Source organism: Leucoraja erinacea, chromosome 16, assembly GCF_028641065.1.
Source record: "Leucoraja erinacea ecotype New England chromosome 16, Leri_hhj_1, whole genome shotgun sequence".
In the NCBI taxonomy this organism is placed as follows: Eukaryota; Metazoa; Chordata; class Chondrichthyes; order Rajiformes; family Rajidae; genus Leucoraja; species Leucoraja erinaceus.
The window spans coordinates 30,772,356-30,797,223 of record NC_073392.1 but is presented as its reverse complement, the minus strand read 5'-3'; the positions used below and the strand labels follow the sequence as shown (position 1 = coordinate 30,797,223).

At 44.0% G+C, this 24,868-nt stretch overlaps 1 protein-coding gene across 1 annotated transcript in view; it reads left to right on the top strand.

The window, feature by feature from the left end:
* Window positions 1–1,061: 1,061 nt before the first annotated feature.
* mst1rb (macrophage stimulating 1 receptor b) overlaps window positions 1,062–24,868 on the top strand; it is a 110,667-nt gene continuing 86,860 nt past the window's right edge. Inside the window, exons 1-2 of the mRNA XM_055648051.1 lie at window positions 1,062–2,381; window positions 23,145–24,574. Coding sequence (XP_055504026.1) covers window positions 23,381–24,574 — 1,194 coding nt within the window. The 5' untranslated portion in view covers window positions 1,062–2,381; window positions 23,145–23,380. The remainder of the gene's footprint in view (window positions 2,382–23,144; window positions 24,575–24,868) is intronic.

Sequence of the window (24,868 nt, the reverse complement as noted above, 5' to 3'; positions counted from 1 at the left end):
GCCTTTGCGATGTGTTTATGTGTGCGTGGTCGGTCGATCCAGCTCGCGGTTTCATCGTTGACGGTCGATCCAGCTGGCGGTTTTTCAGGCGAGTGCCCTCGAGTTTGGAGGTCAAAGACAGTCGCAGAGAAGTCGCATTAGTGGGACAGGCCCTTAACACCCTTTTGTGTCCTTTTCATCTCTAGACTGTCCAACAGTCAACTCCTCCCACCAGCCCTGTTTCCTTCTATCAATTACCAGGTAGTTTTTTTCTGGCTATATTTCAGAGAAATGGCACTGGAAAAGTAGGATGTCTCCCTACTTGTTGACTAAGTATATTCCGCAATTATTGGTGATTAAAATAACGAGTCGGTTATTTCAATTTTTGGGAGCCAACTGCTTAGTTTAGTTTCATTTATTTATTTATTGTCACATGGGCCGAGGCACAGTGAAAAGCTTTTTTGGTGTGTGCTATCCAGTCAGCGAAAAGACTGCACAGTGTACAGAAACATGATAAATGAAATGACGTTTAGTCCACGCTGGCTCAGCGGTAGATGTGCTGCCTTGCAATGCCCGAGTGCCGTGTTCGATCCTAACAATAGGTGCTGTCTGTACGGAGTTTGTACTTTCTCCCTGCGTGGATTTTCTACGGGAGCTACGGTTTCCACCCACACTCCAAAGATGTACAGGTTTATAGGGTAATTGACGTGGTAAAATTGTAAAGTGTCCCTAGTTTGTGTAGGATAGTGTTAATGTGCGGGGGCTGCTGGTCGGCACGGACTCAGTGGGCCGAAGGGTCTGTTTCCACACTGTATCTCTAAACGAAACTAAAAAACTAAAATAAAATTCAGTAAAGTCTGATTAAAGATAGTCTGAGTGTCTTCAGTGAGGTAGATGATAGGTCAGAGTCACTCTCTAGTTGGTGATGGGATGGTTCAGTTGCCGGATTCCCAGACACCCATCATGGACGGGAAGGGAATGGAGGGTTATGGTCTGAGCGCAGGTGTATGGGACTAGGGGAGATTATGTGTTCGGCACGGACTAGAAGGGTCGAGATGGCCTGTTTCCGTGCTGTAATTGTTATATGGTTATTTTCTATGTCAAAAAAAATCCATGCACATCTCCTTTAAACCTTCCCCCACTCACCTTAAAGCTATGCGCTTTAGTCTTAGACACTTCCACCCTGGGGAAAAGGTACTGACTGTCTACTCTATTTAAGCCTCTTCCAATTTACTATACCTCTCTCCCATCTCCCCTCAACCTCTGGCGTTCGAGAGAAAACAATCCATTATGTCCAAAAATAAAACACAAAATATTGGAGTAACTCAGTGGGTCAGGCAGTCTCCCTGGAGAACATGGTGGCGTTTCGGGTCTGAAGAAGGGTCCTGACCTATCCGTGTTCTCCCGAGTTCCTGCCTGACCATCTGAGTTTGTAAACCAGCATCTGCAGCTCCTTGTATCCCCAAGTTTGTCCAATCTCCCCTTGTAGCAAAGAACCTCAAATCCAGGCAGGATTCGTAAAGGATAGATATGATGTCAAATAAAATCCCTGAGACTATTTCAAGGATGACTTGGAAAGTTCTTCCCATTTTTCTGTAAATATTAATCCCTTAATGGAAAATAAGATAATCTACTGTTGAGTTTAATTGTGTGAATAACTCGTTATCACCCAGCCCACAGCCAACAATGGACCGTTGAGGGCTCCATCTTTCTTTGATCATCGTTACATTTTTGTATATCTTTCATTCATTTGTTCTATATATCTCTCTCTCTCTCTCGTTTCCCATTTCCCTGGTCTCGACCCGAAACCTATTCCTTTTCTCCAAAGATGCCGCCTGTCCCGTCGAGTTACTCCAGCTATTTGTGTCTATCTTCGGTGGAAACCAGCATCCGCAGTTCCTTCCTACACATCTATTTTTTTTTTAAATGATTGATGGTTGCACAAGTTGTCATCATTTGCGGCAATGACTGTACTTCAAAACCAGGGCGACGTGAAGGGCGTTAATGCATTGCAAATATTTGTTCTATTGCAGTATTTGCTTGTGGAGTGTGGAGCACCCGGGGAGTGGGTTTGTGGACGTGGTGTAGGGCGAGGTGGGACAGCAGAGGGCGACTGCCGCTAGATGTTAGGCAGAGCCATGCCTGGGTGGGAAAGTTGTGGTTGAGTCAGTGGGGCGGTGCGAGTAGGACGTCCGGTTTTACCAGCCTGTCCCCCCCTCTCTTCCACCGCTAAAGCCTCGCTCCAGGGATCAGGGATTACGTCCAGGTGAACGTACAAGCAGGCTGGGACGAGTCCACCGAGTCCCCAGTGTTGAAGCGACGAGAGGCACCTTTCAGGAGCAGAAGCGAGAGCTCCGCCACTCTCCACACAGGCTGACTCGGGGCAGCCTTACCTGAGCCAGGTAAGTGAAGCTCCTTATCTTCCTTCCCCTCACCTAGGGGCCTCCTTAACACTTTGGAAATCGCCGATCAAAGGGTGCAACATCAAGAAGGAGACATTTAAAAGCCTTCTCTTGATAAAATTACGCGGATATGGACCCTTTACATAACATCGGGATAGTTAGGAATCCGTTCGTTAGGGACTGACTAATGGAAGTATAAACGAATGGGGCAATTATTTGTATTCACAGGGGCCCAATTACAACGGGTTCTAATGCAGGGGCTGTGACAAGGGGTAGAGTGAATATTGGTAGATTTAAGTGAGAACTTAAGTCCGATTTTGTGAGATTTAGTGATTTTAATCAAAGATCCTATAGATTTTAATTGTATGTCGCAATTGCGTGTCCACCGCCCATAAAATAGAGCCAATCAGTAGAAAGACCTATTCACTAACCGTGGACAGTGAAACCCCCAAGAATGAATCAATCAGGTGTAGACGAGACACTAGTTTCACCACCAGGTGTGTGTGTGTGTGTGTAGGCGAGATAGAAATAGAGAGGTTTTATTGAGGGGGCTAGAGAGAAAGAACGCGATTAAGGATGGAGATCGTATGGTGCTGGATTTTTCTGACACGGACCCTGCAAGTAGTCCAAAAAAAGACTCACGACCCGAAAAGTCACCCATTCCTTCTATGCAGTGATGCTGCCTGTCCTGCTGAGTTACTCCAGTTTTCTGTGCCTATCATATCATTTTCTTTGTCTCTCTGTAATTAACAGGTATGTGTGAAAATGCTTAAGTTTCTCCAAAGACAGCAATAAACATGAGGTAAGATAGACACAAAGTGCTGGAGTAATTCAGTGGGTCAGGCAACATCTCAGAGGGGGGGGGGGGGGGAAAGAATAGGTTACTTTCGGTCCCAACACAAGAGGTCACCTGTCCGTTTACTCCAGAGATGCTGCCTCGCCCGCTGAGTTACTCCAACTCTTTGTGTCTGCCTTTGGTATAAACCAGCATCCGCAGTTCCTTGTTTGTGCATTATGAACATATGATTGTTTGGAATAGTCAGGATCTCCTTGTGACATTAAAGTGAAAATAAAAGCAAAGCACTCAATGCCAGAAATCGGAAATGAAAACAGAAAATGCTGGAAATACTCAGCAGGTCAGGCAGCATCTGTGGGACGGGAAACAGAGTTATGTTTTCAGGCTACAGGGAAAGGTGTGTGGGCTGCAGGTTCCCTCTGGAAGAGTAAGACTAGGTTGACCATGGAGGGGGCAGCGGGGTCCATCAGGCATGGGGCCCCATATCGGAGGAATGATATGCTGTCATTGGAGAGGGTCCAGAGGAGGTTTACGAGAATGACCCCGGGGATGAATGGGTTAACGTACGATGAGCATTTTACGGCACTGGGCCTGTACTCGCTGTCGTTTATTGCCGCAGGCCACAGTGGAGGCCAAATCATTGGGTAATTTTCAAGTGGCGATTGGTTGATTGTTAATTAGTAAGTGTGTCAAAGGTGATTGGGCGAAAGTAGGAGGATGAGGTTGTGAGGGAAAGATAGATCAGCCATGATTCAATGGCGGAGTAGACTCAATGGGCCGAATGGCCTAATTCTGCTCATATGACATGAAGTTATGAGCTGTAAACAAGGTTATGCAGTCAATTAGTGAATTGGAGCAGTTCGAGAGTGAGAACATAGACAAAGTAACGTAGGACATGGGAAAGGTAGAGCAGGCAATTGTGCTCTGCATGTCAGGCTGGGCATGTCTTTGCAGAGATTTTAGTTTAGCGATAGAGCATGGAAACGGGCACTTCGGCCCACCAAGTCCACACTGACCGTCGATCACCTGTGGGCACTGGTTTTACATTACCCCGCTTCCTCATCTACTCCTGACACACTGGGAGTGATTTTGCAGAGGACAATTAACCTGCAAACCCGCATGCATTTATGATGTGGGAGGAAAACGGCACACCCTCAAGAAACCCACGCGATCAATGGACAATAGGTGCAAGAGTAGGCCATTCGGCCCTTCGAGCCAGCACCGCCATTCAATGTGATCATGGCTGATCACCCCCAATCAGTACCCCGTTCCTGCCTTCTCCCCATATCCGCTATCCCCGCACACAGGGAGAACGTGCAAATTCCACACATACAACACCCATACGTAGTCAGGATCGAACCTGGGTCTCTGGCGTTGTAAGGCAGCAACTCTGCGGCTATACCACTGTGTCCTTTCCCAGAGAGAGAGAAAAAGGAGAAGCAGAAAGAAATTGGCTGAACTAATATTGTAGATGGATGACTAATACAGAGAGAGAGAAATGAAGTTATCTGAAACCGAATAAATTCAACATTCAGCCCATGTTGACGTCTCTGCCCATCTGCGATAATTTCATTTATCTGTATTCGGTCTGTATCCATCTATACCGTGCCTATGTAAGTACCTGTCGTATTATCTCTTAAACATAGTGATTCCATCTGACTCCATCACCACCATGACATTGACACTGTTTTGTTATTATCATGTGTATCTCCAGCAGAATTTCCAGACATCAATCAATCTCTGTCTGACAAAATCATTTTCCACTCAGATCCACTTTTAAAACTTCTTCTAATTTTAAACCTATGCCCTGTTGTTTATGATACCCCTGTCAAAGGAAAAAAAGATTGGGGACATCTACCTTATCTGTGTCAATTATAATTGTATCAGGTACTCTATCAGGTAACCTTTCCAACAACGAGGGAAAATAAGCCCAATCTATCAAATCTTTCCCATAACTAAATGTCTCCAATCCATGCAACATCCTGGTGAGTCTCCACTGCACTTTCTCCAACACAACTGCATACTTCCTCTAGTGTGTGACAAGAGTGGGGCAGCAGTAGTGCTGCTGACTTACAGCGCCAGAGACGGGGGTTCGATCAGGTGTTGTCTGGATGGATTTGTAGAGAATAGATGCATGATCTGTGGTTCATCCTGAGGAAGAGGAGCAGTCAGCTCGTTTCCCTTTCCCCTCACTCTCAGTCTGAAGAAGTGGCTCGACCCAAAACGTCACCCATTCCTTCTCTCCAGAGAACACCAGTCTCAGGAACAGCTTCTTCCCATCCGTTATCAGGCCTCTGAGCTAGGGTAGTGTCCGATTCACCTCTACCCCACTGGGGACATTGGACTTTGTTTGGATTATTGTGTGCTCTTCCAGTCGTCCCATTACAGGGAGGTTGTGGCGGCTTTGGAAAGGGTGCAGAGGAGTATACACCTCAGTACGATCCCTGGACAGACTTGGATTGTTTTCTCTGGAACACCAGAGCTTGTGGGGAGACTTGATACAGGCACATACTGTAATATGAAGAGAGGTATTGATGAAGATGACAGAATATTTTATACCAAGTACTATGGGGCATATTTTTTTTGTGGTGAGAGGGGCAAAGTTTAAAGGAGATTTACAGGACAGTTTTTTTTACACGGAGGGTGGTAAGAACCTGGAATGTGCTGCTGGGGGTGGTGGTTGAAGCAGATACGTCAGTGTAATTTTGAACTTTTGGATACTCAAGTAGATATGCAGGAAATAGTGGGACACGGGTTCTATCTTGGCTTCAGGTTGGGTACAGACATTGTGGGTGCAAGGGCCTGTTCTTGTTCTATGTTGTCTATGAAACTGATGTACTACAATGCAGGGAACTATATTCTGCCCTCCATTTGCTCTATCTATTGTGCTTTGTATTGTGTTGTCTTTGATGAGATTGGTTTTTATGTATTGTATATCTGACCGGTTTTGATAGCATGCAAAACAAAGCTTTTTTCATTGTACCTCAATACACATGACAATAATAAACCGAAAGTTCGACATTGATCGGGAATATGGCAGCGAGCCCGAGGCAGAGTTTCAGACACTTGCCAAGGATATCGATGGGAGGGTGAAGGCAACAGAGACTGCAAATGCTAGATTCTAGAGCATTGCTGGAATTACTCAGCCGGTCAAGCAGGATCTGTGGATGTAAAAAGTATAAGATTACAGTTTTGGCAGAGACACTGCATCAGGATAGGTGCAGTGGCTCGACGTGAAACGTTATTGACTTGCACCTTCTGACCCCACATGATGGTGTAGCGGTAGAGTTGCTGCCGTACAACGCCAGACACCCCGGTTCGATCCTGACAATGATCCTGTCTATATGGAGTTTGTCCGTTCTCCCCCTGACCACTTGCGTTTTCCCCGGGTGCTCCGGTTTCCTCCCAAACTCCAAAGATGTACAGGTTTGTAGGTTAACTGGCTTCTGTAAATTGTCCGTAGTGTGTTCTTGTGTACGGGGATCACTGTAGGTTAGTGCGGGATCGCTGGTTAGCATGCACTCAGTGGGCCGAAGGGCCTGTTTCCGTGCTGCATCTGTAAACTGAACTGAAGATGCTGCTTGATGATGTTCCGATCCAGCTTTCTGATTCTTGGGAGAGATATAGTTGGTTGGTAAAGGATGGAGTTTGTATGGAGGCTTCTAGGCCCACCATTAAGTCCCAGTGTGGACTGCGAATGGATGAGTAAAGGAACTGATGCATTTTGCATCTTTCTGTCTGCTTTATGTCAACCATAGTTGGTACATTCTTTTGTGTTCCAACATGTTCCTTAGAGTTAGCTAAATGTTTAGTTTCTTTCTTTTAATTTGAGTTGTTGTAGTCCAGTCCATCACACATACCATGTTTCCCACCATTGACTCAGAAAAACAGCCAACATAATCAAAGATGTCCCACCCTGGTCATTCCTCCAGCTCCCTGCTCCCATCCGGCAAAAGATGATATAGAAGTTGAAAGTGCGCACCACCAGACTCAGGAACAACTCTCGCCTCTTCCATAAACTAGGATACTGTCTGATTCACCACTACCCCTTGATGACATTGGATGATATTTTGCATTTCCTATCTTCCACTTTGCTCTATCTAGTGTATTTGAGTTTGACGATTATATGCGGAGGAAATCTGGTCTCTTTAGATAGCATGCAAAATAAAGCTGTTTTGAATTGTAACTTTGTACACATGCCATGAATGAACCTAAACCTATTTATGTCTTGAACTAATAATTTGTGTTTTTGAATGCACTTAAAAAAAATTTTGTTTAAGTACTTCAAAACTTTTGAACGACCAATAAAAAATCTCTGATTATCAGTGATATCCAAAGGGGTAGATCAGTGTGGGCAAGTTGGGCCGAGGGTCTGTTTCCATTCGGTATGAGGCAATGGATGAAGCAGACCATTGAGTGAGTGAGCTAGCGACGCTGGCCTGGATCGGGTTTCCACTCATGAACTGGTTAGCTCTTTGGACTTTAGACTTTAATTATAATAATAATAATTTTATTTATAGAGCACTTTAAAAACAAACATAGCTGCAACAAAGTGCTGTACATCACTAATCATTGACAAAAAAGTTAATACACACCAAAAATAACAATCAAAAGAAATAGTAGGAAAAGACATGTAAAATAAAGAAACATCAAAAACACCAAAAACTGAAGCAAAGTCTCAGGCATGGTCAAAAGCCAGGGAGTACAAATGTGTTTTAACACTGGATTTGAAGATGGACAGTGAGGGGGCCTGTCTGATGTGCAACGGCAGGGTGTTCCAGAGTGCTGGAGCAGCAACAGAGAAGGCTCTATCCCCTCTGAGCCTCCGACTAGACCTCGGTACCTCCAGGAGCAGCTGACCAGCTGACCTGAGGGACCGGGCAGGAGCGTATGGGTGGAGCAGCTCAGAGAGGTAAGGCGGGGCGAGCCTATTCAGAGATTTAAAAACAAATAACAGTATCTTAAAATGAACTCGAAAGTGCACCGGGAGCCAGTGGAGGGAGGCCAGAATTGAATTTAGAGATACAGCTCTGAAACAAGCCCTTCAACCCACAGCGACCACCCTGCACACTAGCACTATCCTACACACTAGGGACAATTTACAATTTTACTAATGCCAATTAACCTACAAACCTGTACATCTTTGGAGTGTGGGAGGAAACCAGAGTACTTGGAGAAAACCCACACGGTCACAGGGAGAACGTGCAATTTCCATATAGACAGCACCCGTACACAGGACTGAACCCGGATCTCTGGCACTGCAAGGCAGCAACTCTAAAGCTGTGCCACTGTGCCACCCCGGTATGCCCCCCTGATGGAACAAAGAATTTCCCATCATTGAGTCTTGGTGAGGCTGGATTGAGTACCAACTGGCTTGATGACGTTGGTTTTCCCAATATATATAGCAAGAGCGTATTTCTGCTCATCCAGTACTGAACCGTAGAACAGAATAGTAACAGCAAAGGGGTCGAGAGGGAGGAGGTAGCCCTTACGAGTGTGTATGTGGAAGCTGACTATGAATTTGGATGCATTAGCTGAGGAATAGACTGCGTATGGGAAATAGACTGAGATGTGTCCACATCCATTGTACTGCCCCTTTAAGTCCAGAGATCCATTACAGCATTAGTTTAGTTTTTATTGTCACGTGTACCGAGGTTTACTGTAGAGCTTTTTTGTTGCGTGCTATCCAGTCAGCAGAAAGACTATACATGATTATGATCAAGCCAACCACAAGTGATCAGAGGATAAAGAGACACACATATACAGAGGTGTCTACAGTGTACAGACACAGGATAAAGGGACAAAACTACAGTCTTAACTTGGCTAAGAGTTTAGTGCAAGATAAAGTCCATCGCTAGGCTAGCCTGACCCTTGCACCACTGACCCAGCAGGGCAACGCGCCTTTACAGCCAAGTTAAAACTTTGCAATTTTAATGACTTGTAGGATGCAAGGTGGCACCAGAAACATGGCGACTCTTGGGTATTACCTCAGTATAGTCTACTATTCTTACACTCCTGTACTTGGGTATGGTTGTGCTCATGAATAGCGTTTCTGAATTGTACGCAAAAGAATTTCACTGTGCCTAGGTTCATGTGACTGTTAAGTACCATTGAATCCGTGGCCTTATCGGAATGGGTAGCACCATGGATGTGAGCAGTCCCCCTTTCTGTTCCCTGCAATTATCTTTCCTTTTCCTTCTCAACCACATGTCAAAGATCTTGTCCAAAGTAACGTCCTGGGAGGCCTTGTATACTCTTAGTTTTGCATGAGACGCCTTTTACTGCCTCTGCTGCTCCCCTGCTGACTGTTAACACTAACCACCAGTTGGCCATTACCTTCACTGCTCACGGATGAGGGAAAAGGGAAAACGTGTGGGAAATTGATTCTTGGCAGAACTAATTTTTGTGTTGGAAACCAGATTTTCATCAAGATTACTAGAATCGTTATTTGGTAAGGAAACTACTTGCACAATTCCTGAAATAATATTGCAGGAATGGAAGGGGAAATTGTTGCAATGCTTGTCCTTTCCTTTATTGAATAACATTTGAGTGAGCAACTTATTTTTTGCCTTGTGTTGCATCATTAAAATGTTTTGCAATTTTTTGTTGCTCTTCAAAGGTCTTTTATTGTCGCATGTACCAATTAAGGTACAGAGAAATGCGAATCACCATACAGCCACACTAAAAAAAAAGCAACAAGACACACAACTACATCAAAGTTAACATAAACATCCACCACAGTCGATTTGCACGTTTCTCACTGTGATGGAAGACAATTAAGTCCAATCTTCTTCCTCTTTATTCTCCTGCGGTCGGGGCAGTCAAACCATCCATCGGGGCGATCGAAGCTCCCGCAGCCAGCGGTTGAAGCACCCGCGTCGGGGTGGTCGAAACTCCTGCGGCTTGGAGCTCCCGATTTTGCTGCAACTTTGCTGCAAGCCGGGCCAGCAAGGATTTGGGGCCCAATATCTGCTAACATTTTAAACTTGAATTTGTAAATTTTTACATTTCAATAACTTGTGAAATATAACATCAATCTGAACAAAATTTTAGTAATGGATAGATAGATGGATGGATAGATGGATAGATAGATAGATGGATGGATAGATAGATAGATAGATAGATAGATAGATAGATAGATAGATAGATAGATAGATAGATGTCTTGTTATGTCATCGATGGTTGGTGAGGCTGAGCATGGTATTTATAGGCTTTCCCGATGAATTCTCATTTTATATTTTTGTGGGGTCTTGGAATATCAGGCAGAGGTCAAAGATAAAAATTTGTGCCACCGCACATTCCTGAAGCCAGGATTCACAGAGAAGATTGTAGAAACGATGGACTTGGTTTATCAAGGAAAGACAAAAACAAATTGCTGGAGTAATTCAGCGGGTCAGGCAGCATCCTGGGAGAACATGTCTAGGAAGGAACTTCAGGTGCTGGTTTACACCGAAGATAGACATAAAATAGTGGAGTCATTCAGCGAGTCAGGCAGCATCTCTGGATAAAAGGAATAGGTGACATTTCAGGTTGAGACTCTTCCTCAGACTGAAGAAGTCTGAAGAAGGGTCTCGACCCAAAACGTTGCCTATTTCTTTTCTCCTGAGATGCTGCCTGACCCGCTGAGTTACTCCACCACTTTGAGTCTATCCTGGTGAATAGATGTAGTTTCAGGTTGGGACCCTTCTTCAGACCTGTATCCTTGTTCTCCAGGGATAGTGCCTGACCTGACCCGACTCCAGCATTTTGTGTCTTCAGTGAGACAACTATTCTTTTCTGTTAGCGGCCTGATGAGAAGGCGTGATTGTTTGAATGCTTTAAGTACCTTTATCTGCCAACTCTTGGCTGCCTTCCCACTGGGACTGCTCACTAATTGTTTAGGTGCGATATCATCGCTGGAACATTTGCGCCAGATGGGTCTAATCTACAATTCTACGTCATTAGCAATAGAATGACGGTGGACTTAAGAAAGGGGAAGTTAGCTCTGTTAACACTGGGGGATGTCTGACTAATCAAGTCTCTTTTTGTCATAACTGGGCCATTAGTAACAAGGTAAATAAAGGTGCGTTTTTGAATGTTATCTATGTGAATTTGCAGATTTCCAACAAATACTGTCTGGCAAAAATGAGAGGCTGGGGGATCAGAGGTCATTGGTGAGACCGCACAAAGAGTACTGTGTGCTGTTCTAATCCCTCAATTATAGGAAACATAGAAATATAGAAAATGGGTGCAGGAGTAGGCCATTCAGCCCTTCGAAACAGCATCACCATTCATAGAAACATAGAAATTAGGTGCAAGTAGGTCATAGCCTGCACCGCCAAATATGATCATGGCTGATCATCCAATCAGTATCCCGTACCTGCCTTCTCTCCATACCCCCTGGCCACAAGTCTAACCCCTCTTAAATATCAATGAACTGGCCTCAACTACCCTCTGAGAGAGTTCAGCACCACTCAAAACAGTTCTTCTCATCTCGGTTTTTAAGGATTTCCTTAAGATATGATCATGGCTGAGCATCCAAAATCAGTACCCTATTCCGGCTTTTCGACCCATATCCCTTGGTTCCGTTAGCCCCAAGAGCTAAATCTAACTCTCTTGAAAACATCCAGTGAATTGGCCTCCACAGCCTTCTGTGGCAGATAATTCCACAGATTCACAACTCTCTGAGTGAAAACGTTTTTCCTCATCTCAGTTCTAAATGACCTACCCCTTATTCTTAAACTCTGACCCCTGGTTCTGGACTCCCACAACATCGGGAACATTTTTCCTGCATCTACCCTGTCCAATCCTCTAAGAATTGTATATGTTTCCGTAAGATCACCTCTCATCCTTCTAAATTCCAGCGAATAGAAGTCCAGTCGACCAATTCTTACATCATACGTCAATCCCGCCATCCTGGGAATTAACCTGGTGAACCTATGTTGCACTCCCTCAACGGCAATAATGCCCTTCCTCAAATTAGGAGATCAAAATTGCCCTGTACACCTTGCTTTTAAACTCAAATCCTCCCGCAATGAAGACCATTGGCTTTCTTCACTGCCTGCTGTACCTGCATGCTTACTTTCAGTGACTGATGTACAAGCACACCCAGGTCTCGTTGCACCTCCCCTTCTCCTAATCTGACACCATTCAGATAATAATCTGCCTTCCTGTTCTTGCCACCAAAGTGGATAACCTCACATTTATCTACATGCTACTGTATCTGCCATGCTTCTGCCCAACCTATCCAAGTCACCCTGCGGCCTCACAGTATCCTCATCGCAGCTCACACTGCCACCCAGCTTTGTGTCTTCCGCAAATTTAGAGATGTTACATTTAATTCCCTCGTCTAAATCGTTAATATATATTGTAAACAACTGGGGTCCCATCACCGAGCCTCGCGTCACTCCACTAGTCACTGCCTGCCATTCTGAAAAAGACCCATTAATTCCTACTCTTTGCTTCCTGTCTACCAACCAGTTCTCTATCCATGTCAATACCCTACTCCCAAAACCATGTGCTTTAATTTTGCACACTAATCTCTTCTGTGGGACCTTGTCAAAGGCTTTTTGAAAGTCCAGATACTCCACATCCACTGGCTCTCCCTTATCCATTCTACCTGTTACATCCTCAAAAAATTCCAGAAGATTATTCAAGCATGATTTCCCTTTCATAAATCCATGTCGACTTTGACCGATCCCGTCACGGCTTTCCAAATGCGCTGCTATAACATCTTTAACAATCAACTCTAGCATCTTCCTCTTTACCGATGTAAGGCTAACTGGTCTATAATTCCCCATTTTCTCTCTTTCTCCTTTCTTAAAAAGAGGAGTTACATTGACTACCCTCCAGTCCACAGGAACTGATCCAGAGTCGAGAGAACATTGGAAAATGATCATCAATGCATCCACGATTTCGAGGGCCACCCCTTTGAGTACTCTAGGATGTAAACCATCGGGCCCTGGGGATTTATCTGCCTTCAGTCCCAACAGTTTACCTAATACAATTTTCTAACTAATGAGCATTCCCTTCGGTTTTTCCCTCCCACTTGATCCTTGGTTCCCTAGTGTTTCCGGGAGATTATTTGTGTCTTCCTTAGTGAAGACAGAACCAAACTACTCGTTTACTTGTTCTGCCATTTCCTTGTTTCCCATTAAAAATTCACCCGTCTCTGACTGTATGAGACCTACATTCATCTTCACTAATCTTTTCCATTTTACATACTTATAGAAACTTTTACAGTCAGTTTTTATATTCCCTGCAAGCTTTCTTTCATGCTCCTTTCCCCCCCTCTTTATTAACCCCTTTGTCCTCTGAGCTCTAAATTTCTCCCTGTCCTCTGGTTTGCCGCTTCTTCTGGCCAATTAATATGCCTTTTCCTTGATTTTAACACTATCCTTGACTTCTCTCATCAGCCACGGTTGAGCGGCCTTCCCAGTTTTACTTTTTTGCCAGACGGGGATGAACTGTCTGGGATGAATCTGGAGTTCATCCATGCGGTCATTAAATCTTCGCCATTGCATCTCCACTGTCAATCCTTTAAGTATAATTTGCCAGTCTATCCCTGCCAATTCCCGTCTCATACCTTCAAAGACTCCTTTATTCAAGTTCAGGACTCTAGTCTCTGAATTAACCATGGCACTCTCCATCCTAATGCAGAATTCCACCATATTATGGTCACTGTTGCTAACTAATCCTTCATTACACAATACCCAGTCTAGGATGGCCTGCCCTCTAGTTGGTTCATCTACATATTCGTTTAAAAACCCATCCCAGATACATTCCAGGAAATCCTTCTACTCAGCGATGCTACCAATTTGGTTGGCCCAATCTATACGTAGAATGAAATCATAACCGCTGTACCTTTGCTACACGCATCTCTAATTTCCAGCTTGATGCTATCCTCAACCTTCCTGCTGCTCGTTGGTGGAATGTATACAACTCCAACAAGCGTTTACTACCCCAGGCTATTTCGTAGTTCTACCCATACAGATTCTACAACATCCAAGCTAATGTCTCTCCTTGCTATTGCATTATCTCCTCTTTAACCAGCAATGCCACCCCACCTCCTCTTCCTTTCTTTCTATCCTTCCTGAATATCGAATACCCCTGCATGTTTAGCCCCAGCCTTGGTTCACCGGAAAGTTAGGTGCACTTGCAGGCTTGAGCAATAGGGAAAAGCTGAATAGGTTGGAACTTTTTTCTTTGGAGCATGGAAGGCTGAGGAGTGACCTGTTTGATGTGTACAAGACCACGAGGGTCATGGTTAAAGTGAATGCTCACAATCATTTCCCCAATGTAGAGGATTCTAAAACTGGAGGGCAATTATGAGTTTCAAAAGACATTTGCACAGACATTTGAGTAGGAAGGTTTTAGAGGACTATGGGCCAAATGGCTCTAGCCCAGAATGACAACTTAGTTGGCATGGCCTATATCTGTGCTGCACAGCTCCGTGACTAGAATATGGCATTTTCACTTGAGTTGGAAATGAGCATGGAGAGGGAATTTGAAGGATGGTACCAAAAATGTCCTGGAGGCTAACATTTTTTTAAACTCAAGGTCAAGGTCAAAAACGTTATTTGCCATTTGTGCATACACACAAAGGAACTCATGTGCGGTTGTTCAGAGAGTCAAGTCAAGTCAAGTTAAAAAGACACACAGAAGACACATAATCTATAAAAACATATACTTCTCTAGAACTAAAAAAGAAAGAAAATGCCTAAAACCCTATATAAAGGGGAAAGTGAGAGCATTGTAAATTACACAAACCCTATATAAAAAGTGTCGATTGCATTGTAAATTGCACAGGCCCAGGAGACAATATAATATAATATAATATGATGTGCTATGAGGTAGGTCAGGACATCAGTTCATTTTGTTTTGGCCACGAGTCTCACTGTGGCAGGGAAGAAGCTCTTAAAAAAGCGTGTTGTGTTTGTGACGATGCTGTCACATCGTCACTACCAGTACGTTGGTGACCAGGTGGGGAGATAAATATTTATAGGTTTCACCGTTTCACTTGACGCAGTTAAGAGAGATAGCAAGTTAAATCATGTTGAGTTTATTGTCACGTGCACAAGTATGGTGAGGTACAAGTACAATGGAAATCTTGCTTACAACAGAATCAAAGGCACATTGCCTCAGGCAGCACACATAAATGTACATTATAGAAATTCTATAAGACACTGAAAAGAAAAAGATTGTGCAAAAAACAATGGGATAGGCGGTGTTTATTCTCATAGTAACGTAGGGATAACCTTGGGGAGGTTTAGCAAAATGATTAGGGACATACATAGGAAAGTGAGCTGTTTCCATGTTATATGACTACGACTGCATTACACTACATATTTGAGGGAAGGTGGAGGTGGCACCATGTGTACAACAATAGATTGGTGCCTTTCAGTGCCAGAGTCCCAGGTTTGATCCTGACGACGGGTGTTGGCTGAGTTTGTATGTTTTCCCTGTGACGGGTTCTCTGGTGTCCTCCCGCACTCCAAAGATGTGCAGGTTAATTAACTTCTGTAAATTGTGCCTTGTGTGTAAGACAGAACTAGTGCACAGGTGATCGCTGGTTGGCGCGGACACAGTGGGCCAAGGGTCCTTTTCCCCACATTGTATCCCTAAAACTAAAACCAAGACTTGTTAACTCTGTACAAGTTCTGTTTGAATCGGGAACTACATAGATACATAGAAAACAGGTGCAGGAGTAGGCCATTCGGCCCTTCGAGCCTGCACCGCCATTCAATATGATCATGGCTGATCATCCACCTCAGTATCCCGTACCTGCCTTCTCTCCATACCCCCTGATCCCCTTAGCCACAAGGGCCACATCTAACTCCCTCTTAAATATAGCCAATGAACTGGCCTCAACTACCCTCTGTGGCGGAGAGTTCCAGAGATTCACCACTCTCTGTGTAAAAAATGTTTTTCTCATCTCGGTCTTAAAGGATTTCCCCTCTATCCTTAAGCTATGACCCCTTGTCCTGGACTTCCCCAACATCGGAAACAATCTTCCTGCATCTAGTCTGTCCAACCCCTTAAGAATTTTGTAAGTTTCTATAAGATCCCCCCTCAATCTCCTAAATTCTAGCGAGTACAAGCCGAGTCTATCCCGTCTTTCTTCATATGAAAGTCCTGACATCCCAGGACTCTTGGCAACTGATTATTGTAATCCATTATCATTGAGACTGCTGGAAGAACCCATGTTAAAATAACCTCCTTGGACCCTGTTTCTGTCTTTGCGTAATTGTGCAATCAAAGGATATTTTATTATCTACAGTATACTATTTCCTGAAACTGCATGGAATATCAGAATGTATAAATGGGGGACAGGGTATTAAGATCCTCCTGCACCATACTTGGCTATGCTTCGTAGTTCCTGTGTTACGGCTTTGTGGGTCTGTGTCTGCTACACCATGCGTGACGGATTCTCGTCATTTGCCGTGACGGAAAAATCAAGGGCTTGGGTCGAGCTAACTCGGGGACTTGTTTTACTGCTTACCTGGGACGTGTCAACACCAGTCCGGGAGCAGGTTTGACTACTTTAGCTGGGAAAACTGTGTAAGACTTGGACGGAGGAAATGTGTAAGAAGGATCTGCAGATGCTGGTTTAAACCGAAGATGGACACAAACCGCTGGAGTAACTCAGAGGGGCAGGCAGTATCTCTGGAGAGATGGAATGGGTGACGTTTCGGGTCGAGAACCTTCTTCAGACTGGTTAGGGATAAGGGAAACAAGAGATATAGACGGTGATGTGGGGAGATAAAGAACAATGAATGAAAGATATGCAACGAAGGATATTTGAGTTAAGTGTCTGGAGTGTTTAAATGTCATACATCCCGAAACGCAACAATATAATTCTTATTTAATTTACTTATGTACATGTAATTCTTATTAGCAGCAGTACAACAGATATGTAGACGGAGTACTCTGTAAATAACACGAGCACAGGCGCAACCAATAATAGTGCAAAGACAAAAACAATAACCCCAAGTCTATATAGGTTGGAGGTAGACAAAAATGCTGGAGAAACTCAGCGGGTGGAGCAGCATCTATGGAGCGAAGGAAATAGGTCTATTTCCTTTGCTCCATAGATGCTGCTGCACCCGCTGAGTTTCTCCAGCATTTTTATTTACCTTCGATTTTCCAGCATCTGCAGTTCCTTCTTAAACACTCTATATAGTTCGGAGCTTATGTGGAGGTTGTAGAGTTTAATAGCCTGATGGCCGGAGGGAAGAAGCTGTTCCTGAACCTGGATGTTACAGATTTCTGGCTCCTTTACCTTCTTCCCTTTCAAAATCAAACAAATTCAATTTCCCATCCTTAATCAAACAACCTTTGATTAGTACGGGTGTCAGAGGTTTTGGGGAGAAGGCAGGAGAATGGGGTTAGTAGGGAGAAATAGATCAACCATGATTGAATGGCGGAGTAGACTTGACGGGCCGAGTGGCCTAATTCTGCACCTACCACATGATCTTCCCGATGGCAGGAGTGAAATGAGAGTGTGGTGGGGGTGATGTGGATCAAAAGCCAGTTAAATTACAGTTTAGAGTTAGTTGGCATAGATACAATGGGCTAAAGGACTTGCTTCCGTGCTGTCTCCCTATGACTCTATAATGACATTCCTCCAGATCTTTCCCCTTGTCGATCCTTAATTGCCTTTGCTCTGCAATTCCATATCATCCTAAATTGAGCCTGTGCATTTGTCTACCCTTTATAGCACAAACTCCTTAAAGACTAAGTTTTAAAAAACAAACTGCTGGAAGAACTCAGTGGGTCGGACAGCATCTATGGAGGGAATAGACGGATGACTGGTCGGGACCCTTCTTCAGACAGTAGAAGGATCCTGAACTGAAAGGTCTCGTGTCCATTTCCCTCCACAGATGCTGCCTGCCCTGCTGAGTTCCTCCAGTGGTTTGTTCTCAACTCATGACTCCAACAGTCTTCAACACTACCAAGTTGTTCTGTGCCTCACGTCTCATGTTGTGGCTCCAACCTCTCTTTACCACTTTGGGACATGTTGGCAATTTGTAAGGGCCAAGATGTTGACATACAATAGTTTCACTTGCCTTTTAGCTCATTGGCTTTCAACCTGATAAGGATGTGGCTGCATCTAATGACAGTGAGTGGAATGGTGATTTAGATTTTCCACAGCAGTTCCAACCACAGAACTATTACAGGTCGAAGTGGTGTTATAATGCAAAGCGCAAAGATCCTGATATCTGGGCATCAAGACGCAAATAGAACAGGCCTGTAACATTCCACGATCAATCAGTCAAGCTCAAAGTAAAGAGGAAAAGGCAGTCCCAAAGCTTTTGAGGAGCAACAGTGATTTGCTGATGCAACATTGGTCTCTTAATTTGAGGAAGGACATTCTTGCTATTGAGGGAATGCAGCATAGGTTCACAAAGTTAATTCCCGGGATGGCGGGAATGTCATAAGACAAAAGAATGGAGCGACTGGGCTTGTATTCACTGGAACATTGAAGGATGAGAGCGAAGGATGAGAGCGAATCTTATAGAAACATATAAAGGTAACCCTGAACTAAACGTGTTTCAGAAGAATTTATTTAATTACGGGCTAATAATGGGGAAAAAGCTTATACTTAAATTCTGGAAAAATGCGCCCACACCAACAATAAAAATGTGGATATCAAATATGTTTGAAACATTACATCTGGAAGAGATGAGATTCCTCTTAGCAGGTAAAGCAGACCAATTCCAAAAGACGTGGTCTATGTTTCTGGACCTATCTGGATATGAGGTGCAATAGTAATTTAAATAAACAAATAAATAAATAAGTGGTATCAGGACCTGGTAACGGGAGGTAAAACAACAAAAACAGACTTGGTTGGTAGTCCCCTTTCTGCGGAGTTTAATGTTATAATAGAGCGATTGTTCCTATTTTCTTTTTCTTTCTTTTCTAGGATCTATTTTCTCACTTCCTTCTCTAACTTCTTTTCTAAGGGGCTTTCTTTTCCCAACACTCTTGCACTTCACGACTCTCGCGCACTTTCTTTACTTTCCTTACTTCTACCTTTTTCTTAAAGCTCAAAAAAAATGAAGCGGTACAAAAAATGTATTAAGATATATGTGTTGTGTAGTATTGTAATTTTCCGTACTTCTAATAAAAATAAAATTAAAAAAAAAAAAAAAAAAAAAAATTATTAAGAGATTGGACACGCTAGATGCAGGAATCATGTTCCCGATGTTGGGGGAGTCCAGAACCAGGGGCAACAGTTTAAGAATAATGGGGAGCCATTTAGAACTGAGATGAGGAAAAACTTTCACCCAGAGAGTTATGAATTTGTGGAATTCTCTGCCTCAGAAGGCAGTGGAGGCCGATTCACTGGATGCATTCAAAAGAGAGTTAGATAGAGCTCTTAGGGCTAGCAGAATCAAGGGGTATGGAGAGGAGGCAGGAACGGGGTACTGATTGTGGATGATCAGCCATGAACCCATTGAATGGTGGTGCTGGCTCAAAGGGCCGAATGGCCTCCTCCTGCACCTATTGTCTATGTGGTGCAGGAAAAATCGCCTGGTGTATACTTGAACGTTATGTGACTGTAGGTTGTATGTGAATGCCCTGGGCAAGATGTTGCTGGCTGTTTGAACGGCAGGTTCAATAGGTAGGTTAGACAGGCAGAACCTTTGTGTTTGGATGGAAATATCAAATACACGAGGGCTTAACTGCAAGGTAAGATGGGGCAAATCACTTGACATTTCTTCCCTGGGAAACAGGTACTGACTGTCTACCGCATTTATGCCACTCATCAAAGAGATTTTTTTGGTGAGTCATTGATGCGAGCTGCCGGGGGTGGTGGTGGAGGTAGATGTGATCATGGAATCAAAGAGACTTTTGGATGGACATACAGATATGCAGGGAATTGAGCGATTTGGATTACAGTATGTACTGGCAGATAAGATTGGGTCTTGGCATCACGTCCAGCACAGACACGGTGGGCCGAAGGGTCTGTTTCTGTGCTGTACTGTTCTATATTATATGTTGGTATTCACCCATTTAAACAGATTTCCTGTAGTTTGCTGCCTGCTGGGATTATCCGGCATTCACTCCAAGTGTCCAGGAATTTCAGTGGGGTTGGTGTTGCCTCTTATTCAGCAGAAAAATGACAACTTAGTTGCTTCTTTTTGAGTTGGTTTGCTCCAATGCTTTTAATTGTTGCTGGTTAATTTTTAAAGATTCAATCTTAAGCTGTTAAAATCAAAATAATCATTGTCTCCAAATGTCAAAGATACTTAAACTATTAAAATAAAGTCATGGTTTTGTGGTCAGCAAAGGCAGGCTCGCATCTTTTGTTTGTCTGTCAAAGGCTGTCGGCCATTTTGAAGGCGGGTCTTCGCTCTGCATCAACCTGTCACTCACCACACCAGGTTAGGCACAAAATGCTGGAGTAACTCAGCGGGACAGGCAGCATCTCTGGAGAGAAGGAATGGGTGACGTTTCGGGTCGAGACCCTGAACCCTGTAGAACGGTCTTGACCCGAAACGTCAGCCATTCCTTCTATCTAGGATGCTGCCTGTCCCGCTGAGCTACTCCAGCATTTTGTGTCTATCTTTGGTGTAAAGCAGCATCTGTAGTTCCTTCCTTTTCACCACACCATGAGTCAGGCTGCCGGGTCGGTGAGACTAACGTGACAACAAAGCATCATTGAATCACTGGAGTAGTCTCTCAAATGGTTAGGTGCTGGGAAAGATTGCCACTGCATTCACAAGATTGTTTGCTGCAAGTTTCTTTAGTAAGTCATTTTTTTTTTTAAATGCAGTAGTTGCCTAACTAAGCACAGCATTTTTTTTTAAAGCCTTAATTTCTCTCTGAAGCTGCTTAATAATTCACTGAAGTTGTGAAACTTGACAGTTCATTTAAGGGAAAAGGTGCCCTTTGGATCTCTCGCAAATAAAATCTCCTTTTCAATGGCTATTCTTTAATTTTTATGAATGAGAAAACAGGCTGTAAATGGTTGTTTTGCTGGGAAAACTCATGCCCATCAGTTTGAAAGACCCCCAAAGACAAGGAGGAATTTCTTTAGCCAGAGGGTGGTGAATCGGTGGAATTCATTGCTACAGACAGTGGTGGAGGCCAAGACATTGGGTGCTTTTAAAGCGGAGATTGATTGGTTCTTGATTAGTCAGGGTGTTAAATGTTACAGGGAGAAAGCAGAGGAATGGGGTTAAAGGTTACAGGGAGAAGGCAAGAAAATTAGTTTGTGAGGGAAAAATAGATCAGCCATGATTGAATGGTGGAGTAGACTCCATGGGCTGAATTACTTATGGTCTCATGATCTTATTCAGCACCATTTTTTTTGATTTGCATGTTGCGTAGTATAATTTGCTTTTTCCTTGAGGCATTAAATTTAGCGGTCACATGCTGATTAAGTATAATTATACCGAATATCCTTCTTCCGGTCTTCCATCGACTTAGACAACACTAAAGCAAAATGTCAATGGACTGTGATAGTCACAGATCACAGAGGGGTACGTCAGCCCACCAAATCTGCAAACAACATCCAGCACCACTTATACTAACTCTAGTTTATTCTTCCCACATTCTCATCAAACCTTCCTCCGATCCTTCCATTCACCCACGCAGTACCAGTGTTGCTGTTGTCGGAGAGTGTTTCAGAAAGACTCCTGATCTGTTTTGACATTTCCACCTGCAGATGGTAAAAAAGGTTCTATACCTTTAAATTGTAGTTGATCCATGCCAACTGGCCTCCTCTCTGTTAGCTGCTCAGTGATGGGGGAGAGTGTTGTAATTGCGTGTGGAGAACCAGCTGGGCAAAGATCATTAGAACCATCCATATCACAAACCCTGAAGGGCCTGTCGCACTTAGAAGCCAATTAAATTACAAACCTACACGTCTTTGGAGTGTTGGAGGAAACCGGAGCACCCAGAGAAAACCCACGTGGTCACAGGGAGAACGTACAAATTCTGTACAGACTGCACTCGTAGTCATCAAACCCCGGTCTCTGGTGTTGTAAGGAAGCATTTCTACTGCTGTACCACTGCCCTAAGTCCTTAGGGACAATTAAACGCCCTTTACTCTTCAGGGTAGTTGTGATATAGGGGGTTTGTTAGTGGCTGAGAATCAATTTTCAGATTCAATTCTTCATTGATCTTTCTCCTAATAAGAGAGAAATGCAATTAATAATGAGTGGTGTTTAAATAGTATTATTCGCACCATTTGTTGTACAAGCAATGAATGGTGATCAATACACAAAGTGCCGGAGGCAGGTCAGGCAGCATCTGAGGAGGGAATGACCAAACAACATTCCTTCTTTTGCCGACCTGCAATGCTGTCTGTCCAACATCTCAAATGCTGCCTGATCTGCTGAGTTCCTCCAACACTTTGTGGTTTGCTCAGGATTCCAGCATCTGCAATCTGTTGTATGTCCAATGATTGGTGGTGTTGGAATTGATAAAGTGCTTGGTATTTGGAAATGTCTTCAAATACTATTCGCCAATGGTCTGTTTTTGTCAGTCTCCCTACCTGCTTCCACTACCTGCAACCTCCGGCAACCACCTGCAACCTCCGGGAACCGCACGGAAACCTTGAGTGGGGCGCAAAATCTCCAGAGGTTTCCGTTCAGGTTGCCTAAGTGGGACAGGGGCATTACAGCGTTCCTGCACCGGGCTTGATCCTGACTACGGGTGCTGTCTGTATGGAGTTGGTACGTTCTCCCTGTGACCGCGTGGGTTTTGTGAGTGCTCCGGTTTCCTCCCACACTCCAAAGATGTGTAGGTAGGTCTGTAGGTTAATCAGCTTCTGTAAATTGCCCCCAGTGTGTAGGTTAGAACAAGTGATCGCTGGATTGCGCGGACTCAGTGGGCTGAACGGCCTATTTCCTCGCTTTATCTCCAAACTAAACTGTGTATGATTTAAAGGTCATTTGTCAAATGGAGCATTTATAACATAAAGATTATTATATAAGAGGCTAACTTTTTATTCTCTCTCGTGTGGTTTTCTGCAGAAGAAGAGCTTCATTGAAGAGTCTGGAGTGTGGTCTGTGTAATCCTCTACCTCAGCTTTAGGACACAAGAAATCATCCTCCATTGCTTTGTGTGCCCTTGTCTCGGGCTACATTGTCATGGTACGAGCTTTGGAAGGGAATGCTCAAATCTTACGGATTTGTTCTTGATTGTTTTTAAGTTACTCATCTCTTTATTCTCATCCACCATTATCATTGAAGTGACACCTGGTACCGTGATGACAACTGGATCTGTAATCTTCCTCTGGCTAAGTGCTTGGATATTAGGAAACACTTCACGCTGCTCTGGCCAAACCTGCATGCAGGAGCCCAAGCATTTTGACTTTGACGTCCGATACCGAATGAAAAGCTTTGATGCGGGGAGTCCGATCCAGAATATCGTGATGCACTCCGAGTATCCAGGGATCTACATTGCCGTGCGGAATCGAATCTACTCTCTCAACTTCTCCCTCCAGAAGGACTATGAACTGCAGACTGGCCCGGTTGGCAGCCCGGAGTGCGAGATCTGCAAACTTTGCAACACAAACTGGGAGTCGAGCATCGACATGGAGGATAACGACAATGTCCTGCTGATGTTTGACTCGTATGACCCAGTCCTGTTTATCTGTGGAAGCTCCCAACACGGCATCTGTTACAGGCACAACATCCAAAACAGAAATGAGAACTTGTGCCTATTTAAACCGGAAAATAATCGTGCTGAATTTTGCCCAGACTGCATAGCTAGCCCATTGGGCACCCAGGTGGTTGTTCATGAAGAAAGATTTACCAGCTATTTGTTTATTGGTGCCACAGTCAACAGTACCATTGCAAAATCTTACAGTCCAAATTCCGTGTCAATAAAGAGACTGTTCGGATCATTAGATGGATTTGAGTTGACTGCTCAAGATCACTCTTTAACTGTGATGGATGAATTCCTGGACACCTATCCCATTGAATATATTTATTCCTTCCGCTCCGACGAATATATCTACTTTCTCACCGTGCAGAAAGAATCAATAGAATCGAACAACTATCACACCAGAATCGTGCAGTTGAAGGCTGGCGAGTACGAAGTGAGGAACTATCGGGAGATTGTCCTGGAGTGCCAATACGAAACGAGGCGGAGGAAGAGGACCCTGGGCGACGGGGACATCCTATACAATGTGTTGCAAGCAGCTTATTTGGCCAAACCCGGCCCAGACCTGGCCACTGAGCTCGACGTTTCGATGCAGGACGACGTGCTCTTCGGCGTGTTCGTGGAGAGCGAGCCCAACAGCAGAACGTTGCGGAGGAAGTCCGCACTCTGTACTTTCCCGGTCAAGGCAATCGCTGAGATCATCGAAAATAGGATGGCAGCTTGTTGCACAACGTCAGAAGAATCCCAGTCAAGGGGGCTAAATTTTTACCAGGAGTTAGAGTACTGCCCTCATACTGTGAGTATAGAATGACTTTGTTACTTTATTCATTCTATTCCCATCTTGTTCTGACAGATTTACAGTTGAATTTACAAGGGCCATTATGTGTAAGAGGGATTTTCAGATTAACTGGGCATTGAATGAAATGTATACCTGGGAAACGCTAAGATTTTTACCAGGTGTTCGAGTACTGCCCTCGTTCAGTACAGAATTCTTTCTTTGATTCTGTCTTTGTTCTATCCCCACCTTTAACTGGGCCTTGAATTAAATGTAGACATAAGAAACGATAGATCCTGGCATCTCAGGGGTAAC